The following is a 23,672-nucleotide window of genomic DNA, read 5'->3' on the forward strand; positions in this document are numbered from 1 at the left end:
TTTATTTTTACCATTTATAAACAAGTGTTTATTGTTTTTTATTTAATATACAGTTAATTCGGTAAATTAATTCATAATTTATATTTTAATCAATAAAGTAATAATTAATTTTTCATTAAACAGGAAATAGTATTTTCATTTGTGGGATTATAATTATTTAGCCTAATGTAAGCATGTTAATAAAAAAAAAGTTTTATTAAATAGTAGGCAAAGAATTCTCTAATGTTTTTACCAACATCTTGGTAATATTAGTTGAATATTTAAAGTATTGATTATTTTCCTATAGTTCAGTCCTATTAATATATGATAAATACTTTATCTTACTAACTACTCCAATTATCTGCATATTGTTTTCGGTTGGTCATGAAATCAATTCATTTAAATCGTAGGATAAAAAGTCCTCAATATCTCCAAAATTTAATCCAGAAATAGTGCTGAGGTTGCAAGAATCATCTACAGAACAGAAAGTATTAAAGGCAACTTTTTAGGAATATCTATTAAATTAAGTTTATGAAACATTCAGTTAAGACTCGACTTAAGTGTGTCTTTTTGTTAAATTGAATCGGGATACAAAACCACAGTTTGGACAAGTTTGTACATTCAGAGTTAATTCATCTAACAAAATTAACAATATATTTTATTGTGGATAGTGAAAGAATTGTACACTCAATTTTAGGACCAGACGACTTCCTGATTGCCAGCTAATAATAAAGTTCATCTGCTAAAACAGAATTTGTAAGCATGAGAACTACACAACTCCTTTTAGAAAAATAAACTCTAAGAAGTGAGAGTAAAGCTTGCAAGGTTGGGTATTAATTTAAGCAGCTCTTCAATATATAGTTATTAAAAAAAAAGTTTACTACTAAAAAATCTACTAAATTAAATCATTTTTTCTTAAGCCGAAAATGACATGAATCGCTCTACAAATCGAAATGTTTTCAAAACAAGAGGGGTTTGGAACACTCTTTACAGATAAATATTTCTTCTCCTACATTACATATTTTTAAAATACATGTAAAACAATTTACAAAAAAATATATATATATAAATATAAATTCTGGCATTAAATTATTGACTAGACTTTAAAGAAAAAAATATTTGAAATGTAAAGAAATGTTTGAGGCAAAAAGAAAATTTTTATGCTAGTTTTGATATTGCAATTTTTTTTTTTTTCATATTAATGACTGTAAGGAAGCCCTCCATTTAATGGGATTCAAATTTCTAACATGCTTAACATTCAATTAAATTTTATTATTTCAAGTAAGTATTTGGTTCAATATACGATAATATCTTACCTCAAGGCATTGGGTCAGTTTCTAACATCTGTTATATGTTATATATCTATGTTACACAGTTTCTGAAGCCTTAAGTAGAAATAGCTTAAAGAATGTTAATATAAATAAAATTGCAAGAACTATAGTTTCAAAAGCAGTTTTGTGAAAATCATATGAATTTAAGTTATAAGAAACTAAAACTATAATAGATACCGGGTGTTTAAGGAACTATTCAGGGTGAAACAGTAAAAATTAGTATGTGATATAACGAGGCTAACCAACTTTAGTTACGGTCTTTTTCTTTTTATATTAAATTTATAATTTTGTTGAAAACAATCTATTCTATTTTTGCTATGGTAATCTATTACAAAAACTTGAATGTTAAGTCCTAGTGGTAAATCTTAAAGACAAATAATTGTAAGAAACATTCTACTCTTCAAATTTCTGATAGACCGAGGGATTATTGTGAAGATAACCTTTCCAATAGAATGTCAGCTGAGCATAAAAATAAAACATCCAGAAGCAAACAGAACCAACAAATTGTTTAGTCAAGCGAATGTTTAAATTGTACAAAACGTTTTTCTGATATTTATTTCGGCACATTCGATATGTAACCCAAAACAACAGGTAAAGTTAACTGTTAGTACATCCATTCATTGTGGTCCTAATGTAAAAAGTTTAGTTATTGTTAAATGTAGCAGTAATTGTAATATTCTTGTCAGATTTTTAATCTTAGTTACCATTAGAAATATATTATATTTTTTGTTTTCAAATTAGGTTTCTTAAAATGCTCATGAGTGAGACAACAAACCTGCAAAATAATATTAATTTAATTGTGATTTCCTACAGTTCAATTTCTGGATTCTTTTGATATTCCATATTTAATAATTATCATATCCCTCCAGAAGATATGCGAAAACAAACGTAACCAAAATCTCGAAATGTGACGAAAATATCCACGATATTGATGAATGAGAGCATACTGATTTGATGAAAGTACGTCAGTTGTTAAAAAGTCCAAATGTAGGAACAAATATTGGGCATTGTAATTAAACAAAAGTAGTGAAGTTATGATCATATGTGATGATAAAATACTGACTGGCCAAATTACACCCTGTTGAACCATTTTATTTACATGACGTTGACCAAGTTACTAGCTGAAGTAAATATTATTTAAGGACAAATTCATAAATTTGTAATAAAAATTTTAAATAAATAATGGGTGGCATAGTTAAATAAATGGTTATAAATTTAATAAGTGTAAATAACGTAATCCGTCCTAAATCCTCGGCGATCGATTGCGTACTGATTATCGGCTTGACATTCATAATATCCTGCATCTTTCTGAGTTGTCGGATCTATTTCCATTTTAGATTTCATTGTATCATTACCAATCGGCCATTCATGCACCTGCGACAATTTATAACAAAATTTTGCAGCAAAATTCATAATATTTCCTTTTTTTAAAAAAATATGCTTTTACATCTATTTTATTAAGGTAAAAGATAAATTGTTATACATACTTGGAAATATTTATGCGCATATAATTCAATACCATCTTTGAACCACGTTATTTCTGGCCTAGGGTATCCTGTTGCCATACAGAAAAATGTTATCTTTCGCCCAAGCATATAGTCGAGTTCAAAGTGTGACGCCTTTACTATTCTAGCACCCTAAAGTATTATTTAGGAACGGAAAATTAAAATTAGAAACTTATTGTTTTATAAGAAAATTTGATTCTTAGCTATTAACATAAATTAGTAGTTCTCTACTTCTTGCCAACTTTACAAATGAGATCCAAAAGAAACCCGACTTTTGTCTCTTAATCTAATGATGAGATGGCCAGAGGATGAAGTATACAGATGCGAAATTCATTTTGTCTGAATGGGGCCCTTCAAAACAATGTTTGCACATACAATAATTTTGGTCTTTCTTAGATGAGTTAAATGAACCAATGAAAGAGACATTCTCATTTTAGATGTATGTGTAACAAACAACGATGTAACAAAAATTTGAATAAAAAAAAGTTTGATAGCATTAACAATGAGCTAAAAAAACTAAGTCTGGGAAAATGGACATTTTATGTTCATGTACAAAGAAGTCTGGAATAGGCTCGCAAAGGTAAACTATTAGGAAAATGAAAGAAGTACAGGGTATACATTGAACCCTTTAAGAGAACAGAGAATATAATTTACAGAAGGATGAAAGACTTTCCATTAAAATGTTGTAAGGGCGCACAAAGAAAGGAAGAAAAGAGATATTAGACGAGGAAGACGTTAGAAGAATCCTCGGGAAAATTTTAAACAGACTTGTGCATTTACTCCTAACCAAAAAAAGCAAGCCTAAAAACTAGAAAATATATGTACAAAAGATGATTTTACATCTTTATGCTCGTAATAACTAGCGCTGGCTGGATTTCTGTGCTTGGTGTCAATAAGTGTTGGTATTCTAGAACCATATCTTTCTCTTCGACCACCTCTTCCTTTACCTCTACCGCCACCACCACCTCGAGCACAATCCACTCGTACGAGTTGATAGAACAGTAGCAGCAACATTACGGTAGGTAACCATTGTGTTCTCAATACCATAGTAGTATTACTGTACCTTATTCTGGGCCTGCATTTCACAATATAAAGTTTAAAAAAGGAACTAAATATAAATCAAAAGCTTAAATGTCTAAGATTATTTTACAATTATTGAGGTCTAACAATGTAGATATTATCAACAACTCGAGCTTAAATAAACGGGGCTTCGGTAACTAAACTTTCTTACATAAGACTCCAATTTTATGTGACAGAATGTGCATTATAGTAAGAAATCAATTAAAGTTTATTAACTTTAAAAAAGATAATTATTTAACCATGATAAGAAATTGTAAAGATAATTTGGGAAAAGTTTGGAAAATCTTGATGAATGGGCAACAGTTTTCAGTCTCACGTCTATGTGTTTCTTGAGATTATTCTTACGTATTCATTCTAACAACTGAGTTCTTTAAGTGGCTCAAGGCCGGGTCTGGATATTTACCTAGATTTAACTTAAATTGGAGTTATTGGTTTCTCGGTGGAGGCTTTGGATGGCATAGGATTTAATCCCTCCTCACAGACGAGAAACTATTATTTGAGACTAAGGTGAATGGAAGAATAAAAAAACTTAGCTTTCCGTGTCCATTTCAAAATCCTTGAAATTATTTTTTAAAAAATGTACATGCCTTTAATGAAAAGAAAAAGAAGGTACAAAAGATAAAGGGGTATTTAGTAATTTGAAAATAAAGTGTAGATTGACTTTTCTTAAAATAATTTCAATAATATACTCGTATTTTAGAAAGCTTATTCTGTTTCAGCTCTTTTCATCGGAAAAAAGAATGCTTCATAATTTAATGATAAATTGTAGAATCACCTTCCAGTGAGAAAATCTGCAGAATTAACCTCAAAACAGAAATCTCTTGTTTACTTTAAAATGCGTTTATTGAATTATCATTTTTGAATAAATGATTAAGAAAAACCTTACCTTATATATGGGTATATACTTGTACAAAGCAGAACTGTATTAGCTGTTTCCCAGGGCAGCTTAGGAAAAAAAAGAAAAGAAAACATTAACTAAATGTGCTGTTTTGTTTTTTACACTGTTGCAAATTGTCAGCTAAACGTGTGTAGTGTGTCTATCATTAAAGAATGACTTTTAAACTGTTAGTTCAATCAGAGCCACCATTAGGGGAGTTACCGTAGTAAACCTTAAGGCATTCACTTTATTGAATGTAACTTTCTTGTTTATTGAAATAAATTAAAAAACACATTCATAAAGGAAAGTTAAATTTAAAAATGTAAACAATGAATAATTTACAATTTAAATAAACAAGAAAAAAAGAAAAAAATGAAAAAGTAAATTCATAATTTATTCCCAGTTTTGGACATTTCTTTTTGAAATTAATAATTTTTAATTAATTTGATAAGAAAAAAAGATCGGCCAGAAATTATAAATGGAGATTCACAATTCCAAAACATAAAAATTGTAAAAATATTATTTGCAAAAGTTCATATTTACCTTAAAGATAACAGTCAAACTCCAGAAATGATTTATAACATTGGAATAAAATAAATTACAATATCTAGAAGTATACTTGGTAGCTGTTATTCTTTCTATCTGACATTCATAAAATCTCCGAAAATATATATTTTTTTCAACTCTTGATGGAATCCATGTATTTTACAAATCATAAAATAAATATCAAATTTTTACAAAATGATAGAGGAGTAAACGTTACTTTATTTTTAGCAAATCATGAGATATCATTTATTTCTTCTTAAGAAAACGGCTTTTCGTAGAGCAGCCAATGCAGAAAAAGTATTACACTTCCATAATACCAAATTAATGGCAAGTCAACTATATACAATACTTTTACTACACTTAAATTTATTTAATTAAAAAATAGTTTAATAAATAAAAATAAATACTTACATTCAAATTTAACTTAAATGTAAAATTTTTCTCTTAATGAGTATACAAAGAACACAATACATATAAGTACAAAATAGAAAATGGCAGTTTTTTTTTCGAAACACAATTATTCATCAATATTAACCAATATTTTATAAGACTAAATCATATGTCTAAATATACAATAAAGAGTTTCTCAAATTTCGCTAGCCACTAAAACACTAAGAGCTGTAATTTTCTAAGTCTTCTAACAGATTAGGAAGATCTAAGGACTGCAGTCTTACTATTCTGTATATTTTATTTCAGGTCCCAAGATAAAGGCTTCTTGTCCTATGGAAGCGACTGTGACTGCGATTTGTACACTACACTGTCCTCAAGGGATACGGAGATTTTTTTTGTTTTTGATACCTTTTACACCAAAAATAACCAACAACATTTGAAAAGAAGTTATTTAGAAGAAAAAATTGATAAAAAATATCTTTTTAAAAATGGATTCTAAAAATTGCCCTTTTTCTAAAGTCTCTTCATAACTAAGCGTCCAAAGTCAGGGGTAAAATTTTTTTACTTCTTTAAGGGCCCCTAGAACTGATGAAGCTTATTGTTCGGAAGCTCAAGATTAATAAATTATCATAAAAGGTTAAGAATAAGTATCGGTCTATGTACAACAAATTCATTTACAATTTTTGCAATTTTACAACAAACACTAAATACTTTTTATGAAAATATTTTATATGACTATTTTTTTTGTCTTTTTTATAAGTTATAAGACCACCTCAAACCTTACTTCAAATAAATTTGTATTATCCACGCAAAAGGCTTTAAATACCTTAAATACTGCTATCAATAGTTCAGTAATGAAAATTTAATAAAATCAAATCACATTTAAAAGCAGTCAAGTACATCTAACAAACTAGAGAGCTTTTGTACAAAATTTACAAGAAAAAAAAATATGTTTCAGCAAAATTTGTCAACATATTTTAGGCGGCAAATCACTACAATTTGGATCAGCAATGAATGATACTTTGCCCGATTGATTTTTCTTTCTTCTAGGCTTATCTTTTCTTACATAAACATGATAAGTACACTTGGGAATCAATGAGCTGATATCTAGCTGAGTTCCCTGAAATTAAAGAACAATTAATTATTAAAAGTAAAAATATATTTCGAAAATTTAATTTATTTTTGGTTTTGTTTTAAATTGACTTAATTCTATTTTACGAATGTATGAAACAAAATTACGAAGTTTGTTTAAAGATTTATTGGAAACAATTATTCAGAGGATTACTTAACAATAAATGTAACGTTTAATCTGACTACAAAGGAGTAATAAAAGAGTAATAATGCTAAATGTAAATCCTTTGCTAAAAATTAAGAGTTCAAGTAAATAGATTTTTTAAAAATCACGTTGATACACCATACTGTCTGGTTTAAAGGTTGCACGCAAATTAACCTACGATTCTATAAGAAAGATTTTATTCAAAGACAATTAAAGAGAGAATACTTACTAAAACTACTAGAGAGTTCATAGTCACATGTCCAGCGATATCTTTGTCAGGACAACGAGCTTCCCAATGTACCACATACTTCAAATGTGGTCTACCTTTCCAAATTATTTTAGCAGATAAATTACCATTTTTTTCAATTACTTTTGCTACTTTAACAGGAATATGAAACTTTCCTTTTGTATTTTTTTCATTTCGTCCTGTAAAATAAAAAGCACATTAATTTAATATAGTAAAAGATAAACCGTTCATAAAAGGTGAAAACCCTAAATTACTTCTTAATATAAATCTTAAACAGCCTTGCTTTTAAAGAATCTACATGTTGTAATTGATGAATTTGTTGATTATAAGAATGGTTAAATACGATAATCGGTTAATGGTTAAATCGTATAGTCATATATCAGTTTTAAGGGAATTCTAAAGTTAGGCTTATTAGAATGGTTAAGAGAGAAGAACTGGAATAGGCAAGTTTTATTAGGCATAATTTTACTGAAGCAGACAATCACTATAACCTTAGAGGTACAGTGACTCCCATTAATATTGGGACAGTACATACAGAAGTTAAAAATTGACGAAAATTAAAAGTGGCACCCATTTATTCAAATTTTTATAAATTCATTTCATTTTATAATTACTATTAATTAAATAAAAACTATTTAAATAAGTACATAAAAATGTTTTGGTAGATTAAAAAATATATATATTATAATAAGTGCAAATTCTACCTCTCATAAGTATTGGGACACTATTATAATTTATAGTTTGTCCAAGGTTTTGCCCGAATATCTATACAATTTGTAAATATATACCTTAAGCATATATTCAATATGAAATTAATAATTATATTAGTTTATATAAATCAAGCCAGGTATAACATGTCGCGCAAAAATACAAATACAACGATTGAACAAAGAAAAATTGTAATTTCTTTGCACAAAGACAATAAAAAGTGTTAGAGAGACAGAAAAACTGATCGGACCTAAAAAATCTACTGTGTAGAACATCATTCAGCGTTACCAAAAAGAAAAAAGAATTGTTTCAACCCCACAAAAAGGCCGTCCTCAACTGCTCTCTGAGAGAGAGCAGCGTTATATATTAAAATAATTAAAAAAGATCACCGACTTAGTGCTCCAAAACTTCAATGTGAAATTTTTGACATGTTCAGAGAGCAAAAAAGGAGCAGAAACAGTTCGGAGAGTGCGGAGAGTAGCCTGGAAGAATCCTTTTGTCAGTAAGATAAATCGTGTTAAGAGAGTGAAATTTGCCGAAAAATATTTCAATGTAAATAGTGACTTTTGGAATGATATACTCTAGCGATGAATCAAAATGTTAATTTAATGTTTTTCAGTCAGATGGAAGGGTTATGGTCTGGAGGAAAGCGAATGCTGAACTCGAAAAGAAAAATTTACAGCCAACTTTAAAGGGTTTTAAAGCTGCACCTCCGGGTGGTGGTGGGTCAGTTCTGGTTTGGAGCTGAATGTGCATCAGGATTTGGAGAATTAGTGTTTATTGATGGAATGATGCACAAAATGGTTTATAGTAATATACTAAAATATAATTTGAAAAAAGTGCCCAAACATTTGGTATTTTAGGGTCTTCTAAATTCTACCAAGACAACGACCCCAAACCTACGGCTTGGGTGATACGTCAGAGACTGTTATATAATTGCCCAAAGTTTTCCAAACCTCTCCGCAGTCACCGGATCTTAATCCCATTGAACATTTATGGCAATATTTAGCCAGTGCTTTAAGTAAACGAGTAATATCTAACAAAAATGAATTAAAACGATGTTTCCTGGAAGAATGGGAAAAAAACACCACCTGAATTAACCAAAAACTTGTTTCACCTATGCCTGATCGTTAGAGGGCTATTGTAAGTCAAAAAGCAATTATTAAATTATTACCAACCAATTATTAAATAGTAGGAGATTTTAAATATTGAACATTTAAACTCTAGCACTTCTGGTGTCCCAATATTTTTGAGAGCCTTATTTTACACTTTTTCAAAAAGTGCTACCTAACAGTTTGGAATTTCATCGATTTATACTTATATATAATTTCCACAGATGTTGCTGTTATTTAAAAAAAAAAAAATCCCAAACTTTTGTCTGTTGTTTTCATTTTCCTTTTAAATCATTTTGTAATAGGTGTCCCAATATAATTGGGAGTCACTGTATATCTACTTCTAGGTTAACGGATGCCTTATTTCTGGGAGGTTGCAAACTTCTGCTTTTTTTTTTCCTTACTTTAATGACAGTGAATAAGATAGTGACACATCAATTTATGCGTCTAAGTATAACCCATTGTTATTAATCATTTAAACCCATTTTTGCGAAGTATTTAATACTTCTTTGAAACTTCGAAGGTTATTTGGAGGCAAAGAATTTAATTAAACTTGCTTTCAACTTCATATTTCATTGTAAAATGTCGGAAATACGTACCATGGATACTCAAACTCTAGTACATTAATTTTTGAAGCAGTTTGACGTAAAGTTTGTGGTCTGACATCATTAGCATATAGAAGTTTTTTTTTCTATTGACAAAAGAAAAAAAATTTCTCCCAGAACAGATTGAACAGAATGGGATCCTATCAATTCCGCTAAACGAAGTTCAAATGTGAATCATTAGGAAACTAACTCATAATGAACCAAACCTTCAAAAGGGTCACCAAATGCAGAGAATTGAACTTGCACGAAAACTTTTTCTCTCGAGTCTCAGAAATACTTGATTGGGTCAGGCAAATCCATAGCATTAGCGGGTTTTGGTTGCAATAGAACTCCAAATTTTCACATCTCTTGAAGATTAGAATCATACAGAACTGGATTTTTTTTATGAAGAATTTGCCACATTTCAACCCTATGTATCTTTTCCTATGTGGTAGCAATTCGTTGGGGATTTGCCTACATCTTTGAGGCACTTTCTAATGCCACGAAAGTGGCTACTTATTGTATAATAAGCCACACCTAACCCGCTTAAGTTTTCCAATTCTTGTTCGAGCACCAGCTTCCACAGTTTCTCTCAAAATAGTTGCTTTCAAATGACCGTGAATGCCTTGACTCATTTTTATGACTCACATCTTATTCCCTAACATTTTTAAACCAACAATGTGCACCACAAATTGACAAAGAACTGGCTAGTCCTGAACTTTACCAATTCGTCCAGCTTTAAAGCCAATTTTTAATTTTATTTTAATATCGCCACATTTAAAAATTTAATTTACTAATTTTACCATTTTTTAAATATACTCACTAAGTCAAAACTCCACTTAATTCTATTGTTTACTGACAAGTGTATTTCAAATAATCAATACAACGGATAGACGACAAAATATCAACAGCAAGTTTTACTTCTGTATCACATACAGATTAAATTAGTTTCTAAGGTTTTTTTTTGAAAGAATTGCTCAAATTCCTCCTTAGCATTAAAGAAATGTATTTCAGTTTCTAACTTTAAAACGATAAACAATGAAAACAGATACTCTTTGATATTCCCAACAACCAAGGTTCGGGAAATCAATTTATAATGAGTGAGAAAAACAAATGTATTAAACATATGTGAGAAAGTAAAATAAATGGATAATTAATTTCAAAAATAGTGAACGTAAATCTGCAGATTGAGACAAAACTTAAAACAAAAAAAGCATGCAGTACAAAACCAATAAAAGAAAAAGGAAAAGAGTTCTAAAAAGCAAAATTATCATTATTGAAGAAGGGAAATCCATAATTTTTTATTTTTAATAACAGGTTTTACTCAGTTTACAACCTACAATAAAAACTATAATTAATCCTAGAATATTCGTATCCGTGATTGTTGAAGATGGAATGGCAAGATGTGGTAAAAAGTTCTGACGAAACACGATATTTACTAATTAGATCAACGTTTCTTGGAAATCCCAAGACGGCTTCGAAGGCCATACTTGTATACCTCCCGTTTTATCACTTACTCTTCACAAGCTTCTCATATCAATAAAGAGTGAAATAATCTAATGCGTTCAAACTTATTAGTTAAAAATTTTGTAACCTACTGATTATTGAATTGTTTAGTAAGTCACACGTCTTTTTTTGTTTTTAAATTATCTTCCAACTCTTACCTCTAACATATGTTGCGAATGATGGATTGACATTAATTCCAACTTTTTCACTGCACATCTTCTCTTTGCCATATTGAACCTGTGCTCGTACTTCCAGCAAGTATTTCGTGTTTAAATCCAATCTCTTGATTTTTAGATAGGTCTTTTCCTACACAAAAAATTAAAGTAAATAAATCAATATGTATTAAGGGTTTAGAAATACACACACTGCTTGAAATCTGTTATAATCCACTTAGTATTTGTTCTTGGATTATCCAAACAGATTATCTTTACATTAATTTGCGTTAGAAATAAACCTAAGTTATACTTTTAATAATTTAAACTAATGTTTATAAATAATACACTTTCGGCCAAATTATCCTCTATTATCAGTGCAATATTGATTAAATACAATGATATATTTAGCTATTAGATAATACTTTTGAAGACCTAAAAGGGGTTGAGTAGAAAATAAGGATGAAGGAATATAGACTGAATGTAGGAGGACAGGAGTACAATAAAATCACTTCTTCTCAACCACCTCACGCCATCTCTCATTCCCTACTCACACTTCTATGTACGTACACATAGGTAATACTAGCTCTTTTGTTCTGCTTTCTATATAATGTTGTTCCTTACAAGTAACAGCTCTGTTTTACTAAGGGCAGCTCGTAACAAACATGTAAGTCTACTATTATATCTTATCAAATTCTATTTATACAAAATTATACTTTATCCTCAACAAAATAAAGGTTTTTTTGTTTGTTTGTTTATGTTTTAACAATTATTGTTTACAAATATTTTGGTTTACAAATTGTGGCGCTTGAAAATATAAAATGTCTATGACGAAAATTCTTTATTCTTCTTTTAGAAATCACCATGTCTGATCACCAAGTTCCTTTTTAGGTCATATATGCCCAAATTATGTTAGCCTTTTCGAGGCGAATTCTTGTGGTAGAGCTCCTATTGTATTATTAAGAAGAATTACTGGACTTGATTTTTTTTTTCCTGATCTCTTTTCAAATTGCTGAAATGCAAAAATCAGTTATTACTTGAATTTTCAGCTAGATTCATTGATTTTCTACTGAGCACTCTTGGTACTAGAAATTCGTAAGACGCTAAAGGTAAACTAAGAAAACAGCTGGTAAATATAACGCTCAAGACTCTTGTGAAATAGCAAATGTTGGCTTCAACTAGACTTCTACTAAGTACCATCTAAATTAGCCTATAGTTCAAATGGCTCAAAAGATTGGGGGGTTCTATTCACTTCCTCCCTAGGTAGTTTCGCAGTAGCACATGAGGTCATCTATCAAATCTTGATGAATTACCCTATAATACCACTGTCCTCCATTTAAAAATTTTGAAATTAGCGTTGAACCAAAATTCCATTTTTGAATTATTAACTGATTAAAAGCTGATCGCTTTAGCACATGTTGTCACATCCTAAACCGTGTTTTTATTTTACAACACAGTATTCATTTTCTGATCAGCAATTGTTGTTTTCTTTCTCGGACCTTATGAAAGCAAACCCTAAAGCAAATTAAACCGATTATCTAATTATTGTATTTTCAGCTGTGCTAAATTGCGTTAGGATATTCCGTGAATCTCTATTCTTACTCATATTGGGGTTACTGCTTAAAAAATCTTTCATTCATAACTCCATTACACGCAATCAAGCTTGAAATTCGCTTGCGCCCGAGGTTCAACAACTCCTTTCTAGCAAAGGGAAACACATTGACGTTATCTTAACCAAGACCCACGACAGATCACCATTCAGTAGTGCTACATATGCCTTTTAATAAGAATTTCTTGTCTGAAAACAGAATGCCTTAGCTGCTAATTTGTCTTAATTTTAGAAAAGAGATTAGGATTTAGAACGAAGAGAAAAGGAAATATTAATAAAATTTCCCAAATCAAGGAGCAGACTATTTGATCCTCTAAGAGAATGATGGGTACATAGCGCTTAGCTTATTCTAAATGGAAATGATTGAAATAGAGTGGTAGATAATGCATTTGGATTAGTTAAAAATCTGGTTAAGCAAAGTTATCCACATGGATTTTTAGATATTTGAAGAAAGTAACTATTCTCTCACACAATCTGCATGAATAAATTAGGTTAGCATAATTTCTGATTTGGAATTCCATAAACTAGACGACAGCGATCATGAATTGCTTAATAAAACAATACAGATTGGTTATGTCAATTTTTCATAATTCATTTTTAGTTATGTTACAACCTGGAAGGAATCCTTTATGAGCTTTAGTTGTAATTCAAGCTTAAAATAGGGGTTAGCTTGTTAGCTATTATCCATCGAATTCCACCATACATCTGGTTTTTTTAACTCCTTTGGATGCAATAATGAAACTGAATTTTTAACATTTACATTAAACTATTAAACTGAGTTTGAAGACTTTTAAGGATATTTCTTTAAAAAAATTATTTTTTTTTTGAAAAGTATTTTAATATTATTTGTAATGAAGTATTCTTGAAGCTTGTAATTAACTCAGATATAAATGACCACATCTCTAATTTAAATTAATAATGAAAAATAAAATCATTACTTCAAAATAAATAAATAAAATGGATGTAACGAAAGTCTGTTTTTTCCATTGATCAACAAATGTTTGGAACTATTTAGTAAAAGCTATGTGTCAGAAATATCAACACGATTAATAATTAAATGGACGAGTTGATATTTAGTCGATATTGCGTCACTACTTTAAAAAACAAATAACATTAGAAGCCTCTTCAGAAATTAATTTAGCAGAGAAGAAAGCTTTGTAATTCATTCATTTCTGATTATGCTCTAATCCACTAAAAACTCTTCTTCAAAACCAAAGTTATTGTTTGCTTTTCCACAATGAAAAGTGGATTCGAACAAGCAAAAACAAACAGTAGAATGGAATCAGTTCTTACCCTTCCTCGAAGTGAAATCATTATAAAAATAAAATAAATATGATGTGCATTTGTGATGGAGGGGATAATTAATTTTTAGTTGATTTCTGAAGGACGTGCTTTAACATCCAAATCTACTGTACTCAGCTAGTTAAAAAAATTATTTGGTTAATTCACAACGAAAACTATGCCCAACTGATCCAAATAAGTAATCCAATCCCAATTATGTCAGTAATCAAAGGCTAGCTGATTAAAATCTCTACCAAGGCCCAATTTGAACATAGTATACAATTTTCAAATTTAGGATATAAAATTGTGATGTTTAAAGAGTTTTGCTACCAACAATAGCTCCGAAATAGAATTATCGCTACCCAATCAAGGGGTCGTATGGAAAACTAAACAGATGAGTGTTCCATCCATTTTTTGAACTTTAATAAATTAAAAATTTTTTAAAGAAAATTGGACGATGTAGAGCAGTAGTAACTTAAAAATTAATAAAACAACTTATAGGGTATCCAGGACGGCGCTGGTACAATGGTTTGCTTGTGTAGCAGCTGCCCTGGCACAAAGAGATATTCATGGCAGTGGAACACGCTATGTACCGATCAGCTATTTTTCCAAACTGACACTACCAGATCAACCGTCATCGCAAATAAAATTTTCCGAAGATTACAATACGATTGGTATAACAAATAATACGCCAGACATAAAAGTAGTATCACACAATTGTTCGGATAGTGAATGCAAATTATTAATTGATTTGGGTAAAAATTTTTACCCAAGATATCTACAAGAAGTGCTTTGTAGAGCACCAGCCACACCGAAATTTTATACGTAGGTTATTAAATTTATAATTTTTTATTTCTTGATGGCCATTACAGTAGAAGAATTTATTTAATAATAATAATAATAATAAACAGAACATGCTCATCGTTAATGTATTTGTGAAAAATGATTTATTTAATAAGCTTTTTTTCGCTTTAACTTTTTTTTATTTTTGCAGATTCAAAGTATTAACAAAAAGAGGTAATTCCCGGGCAGATATTGACATTCCTGAATCATTACGATCATGTTGGAAATTTATGGAAGTGAAAGTACCTGTAGCTTGTGATTGTCCATTCAAACTGTAATTATTTATTTTTTTAGATCCAAGGTTCAGAAAATAAAAGTGAGTGATTTACTTATTTGTTCATTATAGTATGTTGAAGATGTTATTTCAGACTAATAATTCAAAAAACAATTACTTAATATTCTAAAAATAAGAAGAAATAATATTTCCCTATTATTTTCTTGAGCTATTATTACAAAGACATCAACAAATATATCCTTACGGAACCAAACAAAAATTTAAAGCAATTACCTGAAAATTTGACAATTTTTAAATGAACACTCAGCACCTAAATATTTATTCAATACGATTCAAAATGATATCTACTTTCAATTATGCCTCAAGAAGTAAACGGCTAGATTTTTTTTTAATTTAAGTTTTACAAAGAGATTTACCCAAAACTAGATATAATACTTTTTTTAAGAATTTAAATAGAAACGTTTAGAGTGATTAGATCAGGTTTCTATTATGAGCTTGACAAAATTTAAAAATTGCTTAAAAGAAACTTCAGTTTTGTATGATTTTTAAAATAAAAGCTATCAGTGTAAAAGTTCTTTTATCTCTTTCCTATTAGTTTAATTAAATATTTTTGTTTAATTGTAATTTACTTTATTGCGACTATAATTATTTAATGAATCTCTTTTTAGCCTATTTCAGACCTTAAAATGTTTCATTAGGCTGCACATAGTGGAAATTGACAAAAAATGATTCTTTCAGCATCCAGACATATTGTGAATGAAAACAAATCATTCAAACTTTCTTTTTTAAGTTTTTCTTCAAAAATAAGAACACAACCCAGAATTAATTAATTTCAAGTTAAGCAGTTGTTGCCATATATTAAAAACGAATTTAATAAGTTTGAAGAGTAATGCCTAATAACTCAGTTTGGGAGAACTCTCAAAATATTGTACAGATATTGTGAGATAATATACTTGGTTTTCTATTCCTTATATTATGTTACTGGAATTCTAATTCTACGACATTAGTTTTTATGTTGGTAGACTGCATCTTTCAAGACGAATAAGTTATTTGTTCTACTTAACGGTTATCAGACTAGGTTACACCATTTCATTCTACTAAACAAATAGAATCTGCATAAGTTCTCTTTACGACGATAAAAAACAAGTCTTATTTTTCATTATCACTTTCGGCAAGTAACTTCTTTATCTTATCTAATTTCTAAATTATAGCTTCTACATATCTAAAAACTATTTTGTACATTTTTTCTTTGATACTTACTGGAGAAACCACCTTAGAATTCACCCTGATGGAACTCCGTTTTAAAGATAATCTATCTGAAGAAATCCTTTTACTCCAGTAGACTGTATATTTAGAGATCGGTAGTTCTGACGCTGGTGCACTCCACCTGAACACACCCCAGAGTGAATGGTTTTTGATTACAGCATTCGAAAATGTTAGATTATGCGGAGCATCTGGAGGCTTTGGGGCTGTAAAAAAAAAAAATGAAACCTTTATGATCATTTTTACTATTAATGGATTGACAGAAATATTGTTGTAATTATTACATACTCTAGACTGACCTACAGCTGATTTAAAAGGTTGAGAAGGATTGGAAAATCCTGAGGAACCATTTTTGCTTACAGCTGCTATTCTAACTTGATACCACGTGGCTGGTTTAAGTTGCAACATTATTGGTGGGCCAGCTGCTGGTTTCTTTAACACTGGATTCCAATTACCCATCAACTGTGGACGATATTTATGACCAATATAGTGGCGTTCTTCCACAACGTATACTGTATGATCTGTAAATATTCATTCTTAGCTTTATGAGCTATTAAAATTAATAATTATGATTTCATGCAATTCAAAAAAATAATTTCAGAGTACAAATTCATATCCGAAATTTCATCGTATAAATATTTTACCTAATTTTTTACTTAGTATTTAGAGCTTCTATTGTTAAATCATATTAATCATTTAAGAGAGTTATAACGTGTTTTGAGTAAATAGGATGATGGATTTTGAGCGGAATCTTACCAAAATCTGAGAATACCATAATTCTCGAACAAAGCAATTCGATTCATTGGCATGGAATAAAACTTTTCCATGTATCAGCGGAGGTGGTTCGAAGTTGAACTGTAAATAACTCTTGTACCATTGCGGCCAAATTACCCTTACGACAAAAGAAAACTTACCGTGGGAAAGGTAGAAATAGAATAGAAAAGAAATTTATTATTCTGGGACAACTGTCCCTTAAGAATAAATACAGGAACAAATAGAGGCCTTAACAGTTTGGCCTGTGATTAAACAGAAAATAAATAAATAAATATTTACAAAAAGTGAAAATAAAAATAACAGCAGAAATTAAGGAAATAAATTAAAACAATTAGAATTTCGGAGGAAGCTGAATAGAAAGTAGATAACTGAATAGACGGGATTTAAAGATAAATAGGGTAGGAGCAGATGAAGGATTGGAGTTCCAGAGAGAGGTTGCACGAATTAGGAAGGATTTGTCAAAGGATGAGGTACGGTTTGAGGGAATATAGAAATCAGATGAGCGAGATCTAGTGTTACGGGAATGGATGGAGGATTTAAACTTAAGGAGTTGAAAAATATAGGAAGGCAAGGTAATAAAAAAAATACGCTTCAATCGGGGGAGAGCTTAGATAAATTTGGAGGGAGGCAATTTATCTAACTCCAATGGACCTGTAATCTCAGGACACACGCTTGCTATTTTACATTTATGATGTTTTTTACTATTACCGTAGTCAGATTCTTAGATCTTCCCATATTCTAACCATATTTTGAACTTGATTAACCTCTTGATTAGGACAATATTTTGGCAAATAATCAACAATGCTAAGATCACATAAATAAAAATAAGTTTGTAATTATGTGTTTTAGTCAACAATGATGGCAATGGTTATAATACTATTTTTTTCATATTAAGACACCATATTTTGGCTTTAAAAAAAATAATTAGAAATGAAAGTTCTTTTGCATAATTATGCCTCAATAACCATAAAATCAAATCAGCAATTTTCTTAGATTTTTTGTTTAACAGATTTAATCCTTTTTACGATTTCTCGAAAATGTAAATATAATTTCTTGCTATCTTCAAAAATTATTTTTCACTAAAAATACTTACTGTGATAACCATTAAATTCCTTCAGTTCTGTATTTGATATTACCCAATCCGAGCTCCAAGTAACCATTGCTGATTTTCCACCTGCCAATTTATTTACAATAATTTGTGGTATTCTGGGAGGTATTCCTGTAAATAAAGAATTATTTTACTTGAAAATACTTAATAAAGTTTTTAGTAGCTTAAAGATTTTTACTTTGAAATAATTTTTGGAAGTCAATGGCCGAAAATGAAATAATGGTTTTCTCTCTAAGCTGAAAGTGAGAAAAGCCCGATACAAATTATCGAAAGAGAGAATTTTTTTTAAATTGTTTTTAGACTTTACAATTAATTAGTGTACCTTGAAAATCAAAAGACTTTTGTTTAGTTATCAAGTATTTATGTATATATATACCTTTCTCCTGACTTCTTTATATATAGTTACATTTCACTAAAAGGTTCAACTTCAATTTTTTGTGCATAAATGAATTGTAGAAAATAATAATAATAATAATAATACTACAATTTATACGTTTACAGACTAAAAATAACACATCTTAGTTTAAAACGTTTTTGTTTACAAAGAAAAAAGGAAACCTAGTGTTGAAGGTTGAACAAAAGACTACTTGTATTATCAAAATGAGAAACACCTTAAAAACTTAATAATAAATGCGTAAGAATTTTTAAGGAATTCAACTTGCTTGTGAAAAAGTAAGTGTTAGAACCCGAGAATTCAGAAAAATTTGTTTTAATGATTTATCAATTCAGGTATATTTTTCGATACACATGTTACCGATAGAATGTGCTAGCGTGGCAGTTGATGCAATACGTCTAATTCTAATGTATATATTTTGCTGCATGTCTACTGCGAAAAATAGGTTCATAAAATGCAGATCATACATATTTAATAAACAATTTTATCCGTTTTCAAATTATGTTTCTGGTTTGTTCTTCTAATTTTCAAACTGTAATATTTATTAAAATGGGGCCAACAAGAATTAAGAATAATTATGCTTAATTTTAAATATAAAATGTTTCACAAATTGACTTTTCTCCCTCCTGGTATTTTGTAAGAAATCTGGGCGTTAAAAGTTGTCTAAATAATAATCAGCTTATTGTCAAATTGTAATCGAATAATAAAGGTTACTAACAAATCAGACAATTTGTTGAATTTTATAAAATAACTAGGCATTACGTAAATTAGCAGCATAATTTTATACTCTAGCAGTTACATTTGTATACATTTGACTGCCATTACAAACAATGATCTGAAAGCGGATAGATTCGTTGCCATAATATCTTGGTTATGCAATCCAAAAACCTTTATCATCCAAAAACTACAAAAAGAGCAGTGGGAGAGCGCTATGAATGGACTGCAATGTGGGTAAAAAAGATATTCAATGCTTACAAGTTCAGGATCAATACGAAAACATTGTACTTTTGAGTGACTAGCAGTAGGTAGTAAAGGTTGTGGTAACTTTCAAATGCATACAAAGTCTTTCGTGAACGTATTCGAGATGGATCATTTACACTTTCCGAAAATGCATTACAACTCCTCCTTCACAAAATCCTACTTGCAGCAATCGGAAACCCTGCATCCAACAATTTACTTTTGAACGTTTTAAACTGATATTTAGTCAATGAAAAGCAAAAAAGTAAAATAAAATAACACCAAGACAGCTAAAAGTAAGTAGATTGTAAATGTAAGTGGATGTAAAAGTAAGTAGAAGTTCGGTAGATGTTGCGGGTTTATATTATCAAACAATGTAACGAATAATTAAAAAAGTAGGTAGGGGATTAGCTATGCGGTTAGCGTATTGGATTCCTACGCGGAGATCCCGGATTCGAATCAGCAGCTGACTTTTAGATTTTCTCTTCCTAGGAGCTTTTTACAGCTCACAGTATTGTCTGTAATGAGGAAACACTTTCCGGAGACTGTGCACTGTAAAAAGCTTCGGGCGCCAATAACCTTAGATGTTGACGGGCTTAAAATCATTAAAAAAAAAAGAAGGTATACCTGGATAGTTCGTAATGTTTATTGGTGGTTGACATGTAAAACCACAATCATTAGGGCAACATTTATCAATTCCAGAGCAAGAATCATCCTTTTTACATTCCTGGAGGCAAGCTTTTTCAAAACCTGAAGGAACTTGGCTGCAATAACCTGGTTTTGTGAAGTCTTCTTCATCACAGCGACGTAAACATTCTGTTAATACGTCCTGCAAAAATTAAACGACAAATTAGCACATCAAGGAATTCCATTACTTGATGATATAATTCACTACTTCTCACACTTATGGATCTAAACATAGCTGAAACATTTTCATAATAAATCCTATTTTCCTTAGGTTACGAGCTGTTCATCGGCGAAATGTAGGAAAGCCAAGAAATTCGGGCCATAGACTAGAAATTTTAAAATTTTACTTATTTATTAAGTTGCCTAATTATTGAAACGTGAAAGATGTTAAAATAAATTTGATAAATGACTATTTTTATTAATTGTATGTTTATCTAAAATGAAAATAATAAAAACTAAAAATCTAATTTAATGTTAAATGACTTTATTATCAATAAGTTATTGACGAATTTGCTGTAGTGAATTAGAGTAAGTAATCTGTGTACATATGTACAAGTTTGTGTTAATAACAGGTAGTTTTTTAGACGATAGCATGGAACTGGTTGACTTATGATCTGATCTACACTCTTACCTACCTATAACGGGGTTATGACCTTTCTAGAGGCTCCCTTTTACAGACCAGAAAGGGTATAACTAAGGCCATACCAAACACACAGTCTATATTGTTTATATATCATGTATAAAATGTATATATCATTTAAACAGTTTATGCAAAGGGGTTGTGTAGTCAGGTTTTTAACTATAACTGTTGAACATCGCACTCAATTATATCATCTCAGCAACAGCAACTATTTTACAACTTTGCTGGCGCTCTTCTAAATCACGTATTCACTAATGATGTGTGAAAAGATTGAGAATTTAAGGCTTATATATACTTATATCTTTAATGTTCAGTACAAATAAATTGGTCTTAAATCATTTTGTAATGTGGAGAACCAATTATTTAACGTTTGAGATGAATACGTAGACCACTTCTTCAGTAATCTTGGCCTCCTAGGGATATCTCTCACCTGCCCATCTTAATGCTCAAACAATATTTACCGGAGGTAATTGAAATGTGAAACTGTGTTAGTTATACACAAAAAATAATTTTTTTTTTTTTTTAAGTAAAATAATGCCAATTTTTTTAGGCGGGCCATACTTCCAACTACCAAATTAGATGTCATGGTCGAGACGGCTAGTAGACGTACTTAATCGTACTAACCATTAAAAATAAATCCAAGACCTAGACGGAGAATCGAATCCATATTAGTAAATCGAACACATACCAGTTTCGCGAGTCTCGCCTCTAACCACTACAATACCGTGGCGCCTAGATTATTTATATTTTATACAGAAAACTAAAAAAAAAATGAGAAAAAGAAATCAAAAAAATTACTCACTTAACGAAAAACACTTTTATTCGTAATCTTCCTATTCCCTGGTTACAGCTATACAAAATATCTAATTTAAGATTATTTTAAATGTTTTCTCATTCTTTCGTCACCTAAAGCACCAGGAGGTTGTTTTAAGAACAGCAGTCACGCTATTCCAAAAAGTTATTTTTTTTCTTAAAAAACTGAGAAATTCAACAGAGTGCGCAGAAATGTCTAGCCCAAATGTATAGTTCGAATTAACGCAGACTTTCAATAAGAAATACTTTAAAAAATATCTTCAAGCGGCAACTGAACTTAGTGTATACATATAGAGCGATAAGAATCTTGAATAATGATAATCTAGTTACATCGTTGTTTAGAGGCAATGTCATAAAACAGCAATTGTTGACAGCAAACCCACACATAGAACTGTATATCTTCTAAAATTAACTAACAAATTTAAATAATACATTGGAATATTAATGCTGTACCTGCATCATGACTGATGAATAGTTACAGAAATTTTTCCTTCTTTGTACGGTTTTTAGTAAATCGATTTGCTGCCTAAAATTTTGTGAGGCGATAACAAGTTCAAAAAAAAAAAAAATTGTCACTTCAGTTATTGTTTACTGAACGGTTTCGGCCGACCTCTCATCTTCAGGTGATCTTGTCGAAAGGGCAGACAGTACAGCAGATTCTAAGGAACAATATTCACTCACACCTAACATGATATAAATCCTGAAACGTATTTTTTTAACAACAGAGATATTACGCAATAATCAAGATGAGTGTGGGCCCGGAACCTGACAAAAACTTGAAAATTTGAAAAGTAAAGAGGTTTTAGTCATTCCACCTGCATGTGTGACTGCATTGTAATTCCATTAGCAAGTAACCTACACTTTAAGCTTGCGAAACGTAGATTTAAGTAAATCTCGTACATCATTAGTGTACTTTAAAAGTTGAGTTTATATTAGAAATCTACTTTCTGGAAAAAGATTTCACATATCAACTAAACTTTCAAGTCTGAAGAAATTATTAGAGTAGTTCTAACAAACTTTATTTAGATCGCATGGCAGGCCAAAAATCCAGAAGTGATGTATTAAAGGAAAGCTACTGAATCAAGCTGACCCATTGTAAAAAGTTGCAAAAACTATTTTTTCTTTTCGCCCAAACCAACACTTGAGATTTAACCCGTAAAATGGGCGATTAGTGATTAAAATATTCGTGACTATTGTAATAGAAATATCAAGTAAAAACTTACAGCGGATTCCTACTGCTGACTTTCTTTATAAATAACTCTTGTCAGAGCTCAATTACGAAAATTAAGCGACATCCCACCACGAATCCTTTTCCTCCAGTAATATCAATTAGGCATTATTTTTTTATTTGTTATTTTTCTTCTTCTTTTGTTCTTTCATCAGTCTCTATACTTAACAACAATTTCGGCACGAAATTTGCCCTTAAAAACGATACGACACATATACCAGGCATACTTTGTAAGAGGAGTATGATAAGAAGAGGTTATAATCAGTTACGGTTACATGGAGACTGCAGTGTCAGCTGAGTCACCGTTTTCATAATTCGAGTTTTTTAGTAGTTACACTTTTAATTCGAGTTAGAGTCAGTTCAGCAATTAATTGAGCAAGGGTATTTCTAATATTCTTTTTTATTTACTTATATTTTCTTGGGTTCCCAAATCAGGAACTGCTGTGGTGAATTTTTGGTCTAGTGTTGTGGGTGGGATGCTAAGGCTGTACTTTTCTTTCTGTTTGACATGCCTCACTAGTGTTTTAATATTTTCTCCAAATGAGTG

General features: G+C 30.2%; 3 protein-coding genes across 7 annotated transcripts in view; 1 reads left to right on the top strand and 2 right to left on the bottom strand.

The window, feature by feature from the left end:
• On the bottom strand, positions 1–5,023 carry LOC141458639 (immunoglobulin domain-containing protein oig-1-like). Its single transcript, XM_074136903.1, has 4 exons — positions 4,782–5,023; positions 3,656–3,890; positions 2,798–2,947; positions 1–2,684 (listed from the first exon to the last, which is right to left on the bottom strand). The coding sequence occupies exons 1-4, from the start codon at positions 4,865–4,867 to the stop codon at positions 2,526–2,528; spliced, it is 630 nt and encodes a 209-aa protein (XP_073993004.1). The 5' UTR covers positions 4,868–5,023; the 3' UTR covers positions 1–2,525.
• A 122-nt stretch (positions 5,024–5,145) lies between these two features.
• Kal1 (anosmin-1 Kallmann syndrome 1) overlaps positions 5,146–23,672 on the bottom strand; it is a 53,510-nt gene continuing 34,983 nt past the window's right edge. For 4 of the 5 annotated variants that reach the window (XM_074136899.1, XM_074136898.1, XM_074136900.1 and 1 more), the window contains 7 exons: positions 20,385–20,586; positions 18,392–18,517; positions 16,824–17,045; positions 16,522–16,730; positions 11,300–11,447; positions 7,214–7,410; positions 5,146–6,828 (listed from right to left, as the gene is read on the bottom strand). In XM_074136899.1, coding sequence (XP_073993000.1) covers positions 6,676–6,828; positions 7,214–7,410; positions 11,300–11,447; positions 16,522–16,730; positions 16,824–17,045; positions 18,392–18,517; positions 20,385–20,586 — 1,257 coding nt within the window. In that variant the 3' untranslated portion in view covers positions 5,146–6,675. Of the gene's footprint in view, positions 6,829–7,213; positions 7,411–11,299; positions 11,448–16,521; positions 16,731–16,823; positions 17,046–18,391; positions 18,518–20,384; positions 20,587–22,350; positions 22,561–23,672 lie in introns of those variants that run through there. The other variant, XM_074136902.1, reaches the window with a different exon arrangement.
• Positions 11,825–15,832, top strand: LOC141458640 (uncharacterized). The gene is made up of 3 exons (XM_074136904.1): positions 11,825–11,960; positions 14,685–15,008; positions 15,178–15,832. Coding segments are annotated over exons 1-3 (453 nt in total). The 5' UTR covers positions 11,825–11,958; the 3' UTR covers positions 15,305–15,832.

Source organism: Rhodnius prolixus, unplaced genomic scaffold, assembly GCF_049639745.1.
Source record: "Rhodnius prolixus isolate KJV_2025 unplaced genomic scaffold, Rpr scaffold_5, whole genome shotgun sequence".
Taxonomy (NCBI): domain Eukaryota; kingdom Metazoa; phylum Arthropoda; class Insecta; order Hemiptera; family Reduviidae; genus Rhodnius; species Rhodnius prolixus.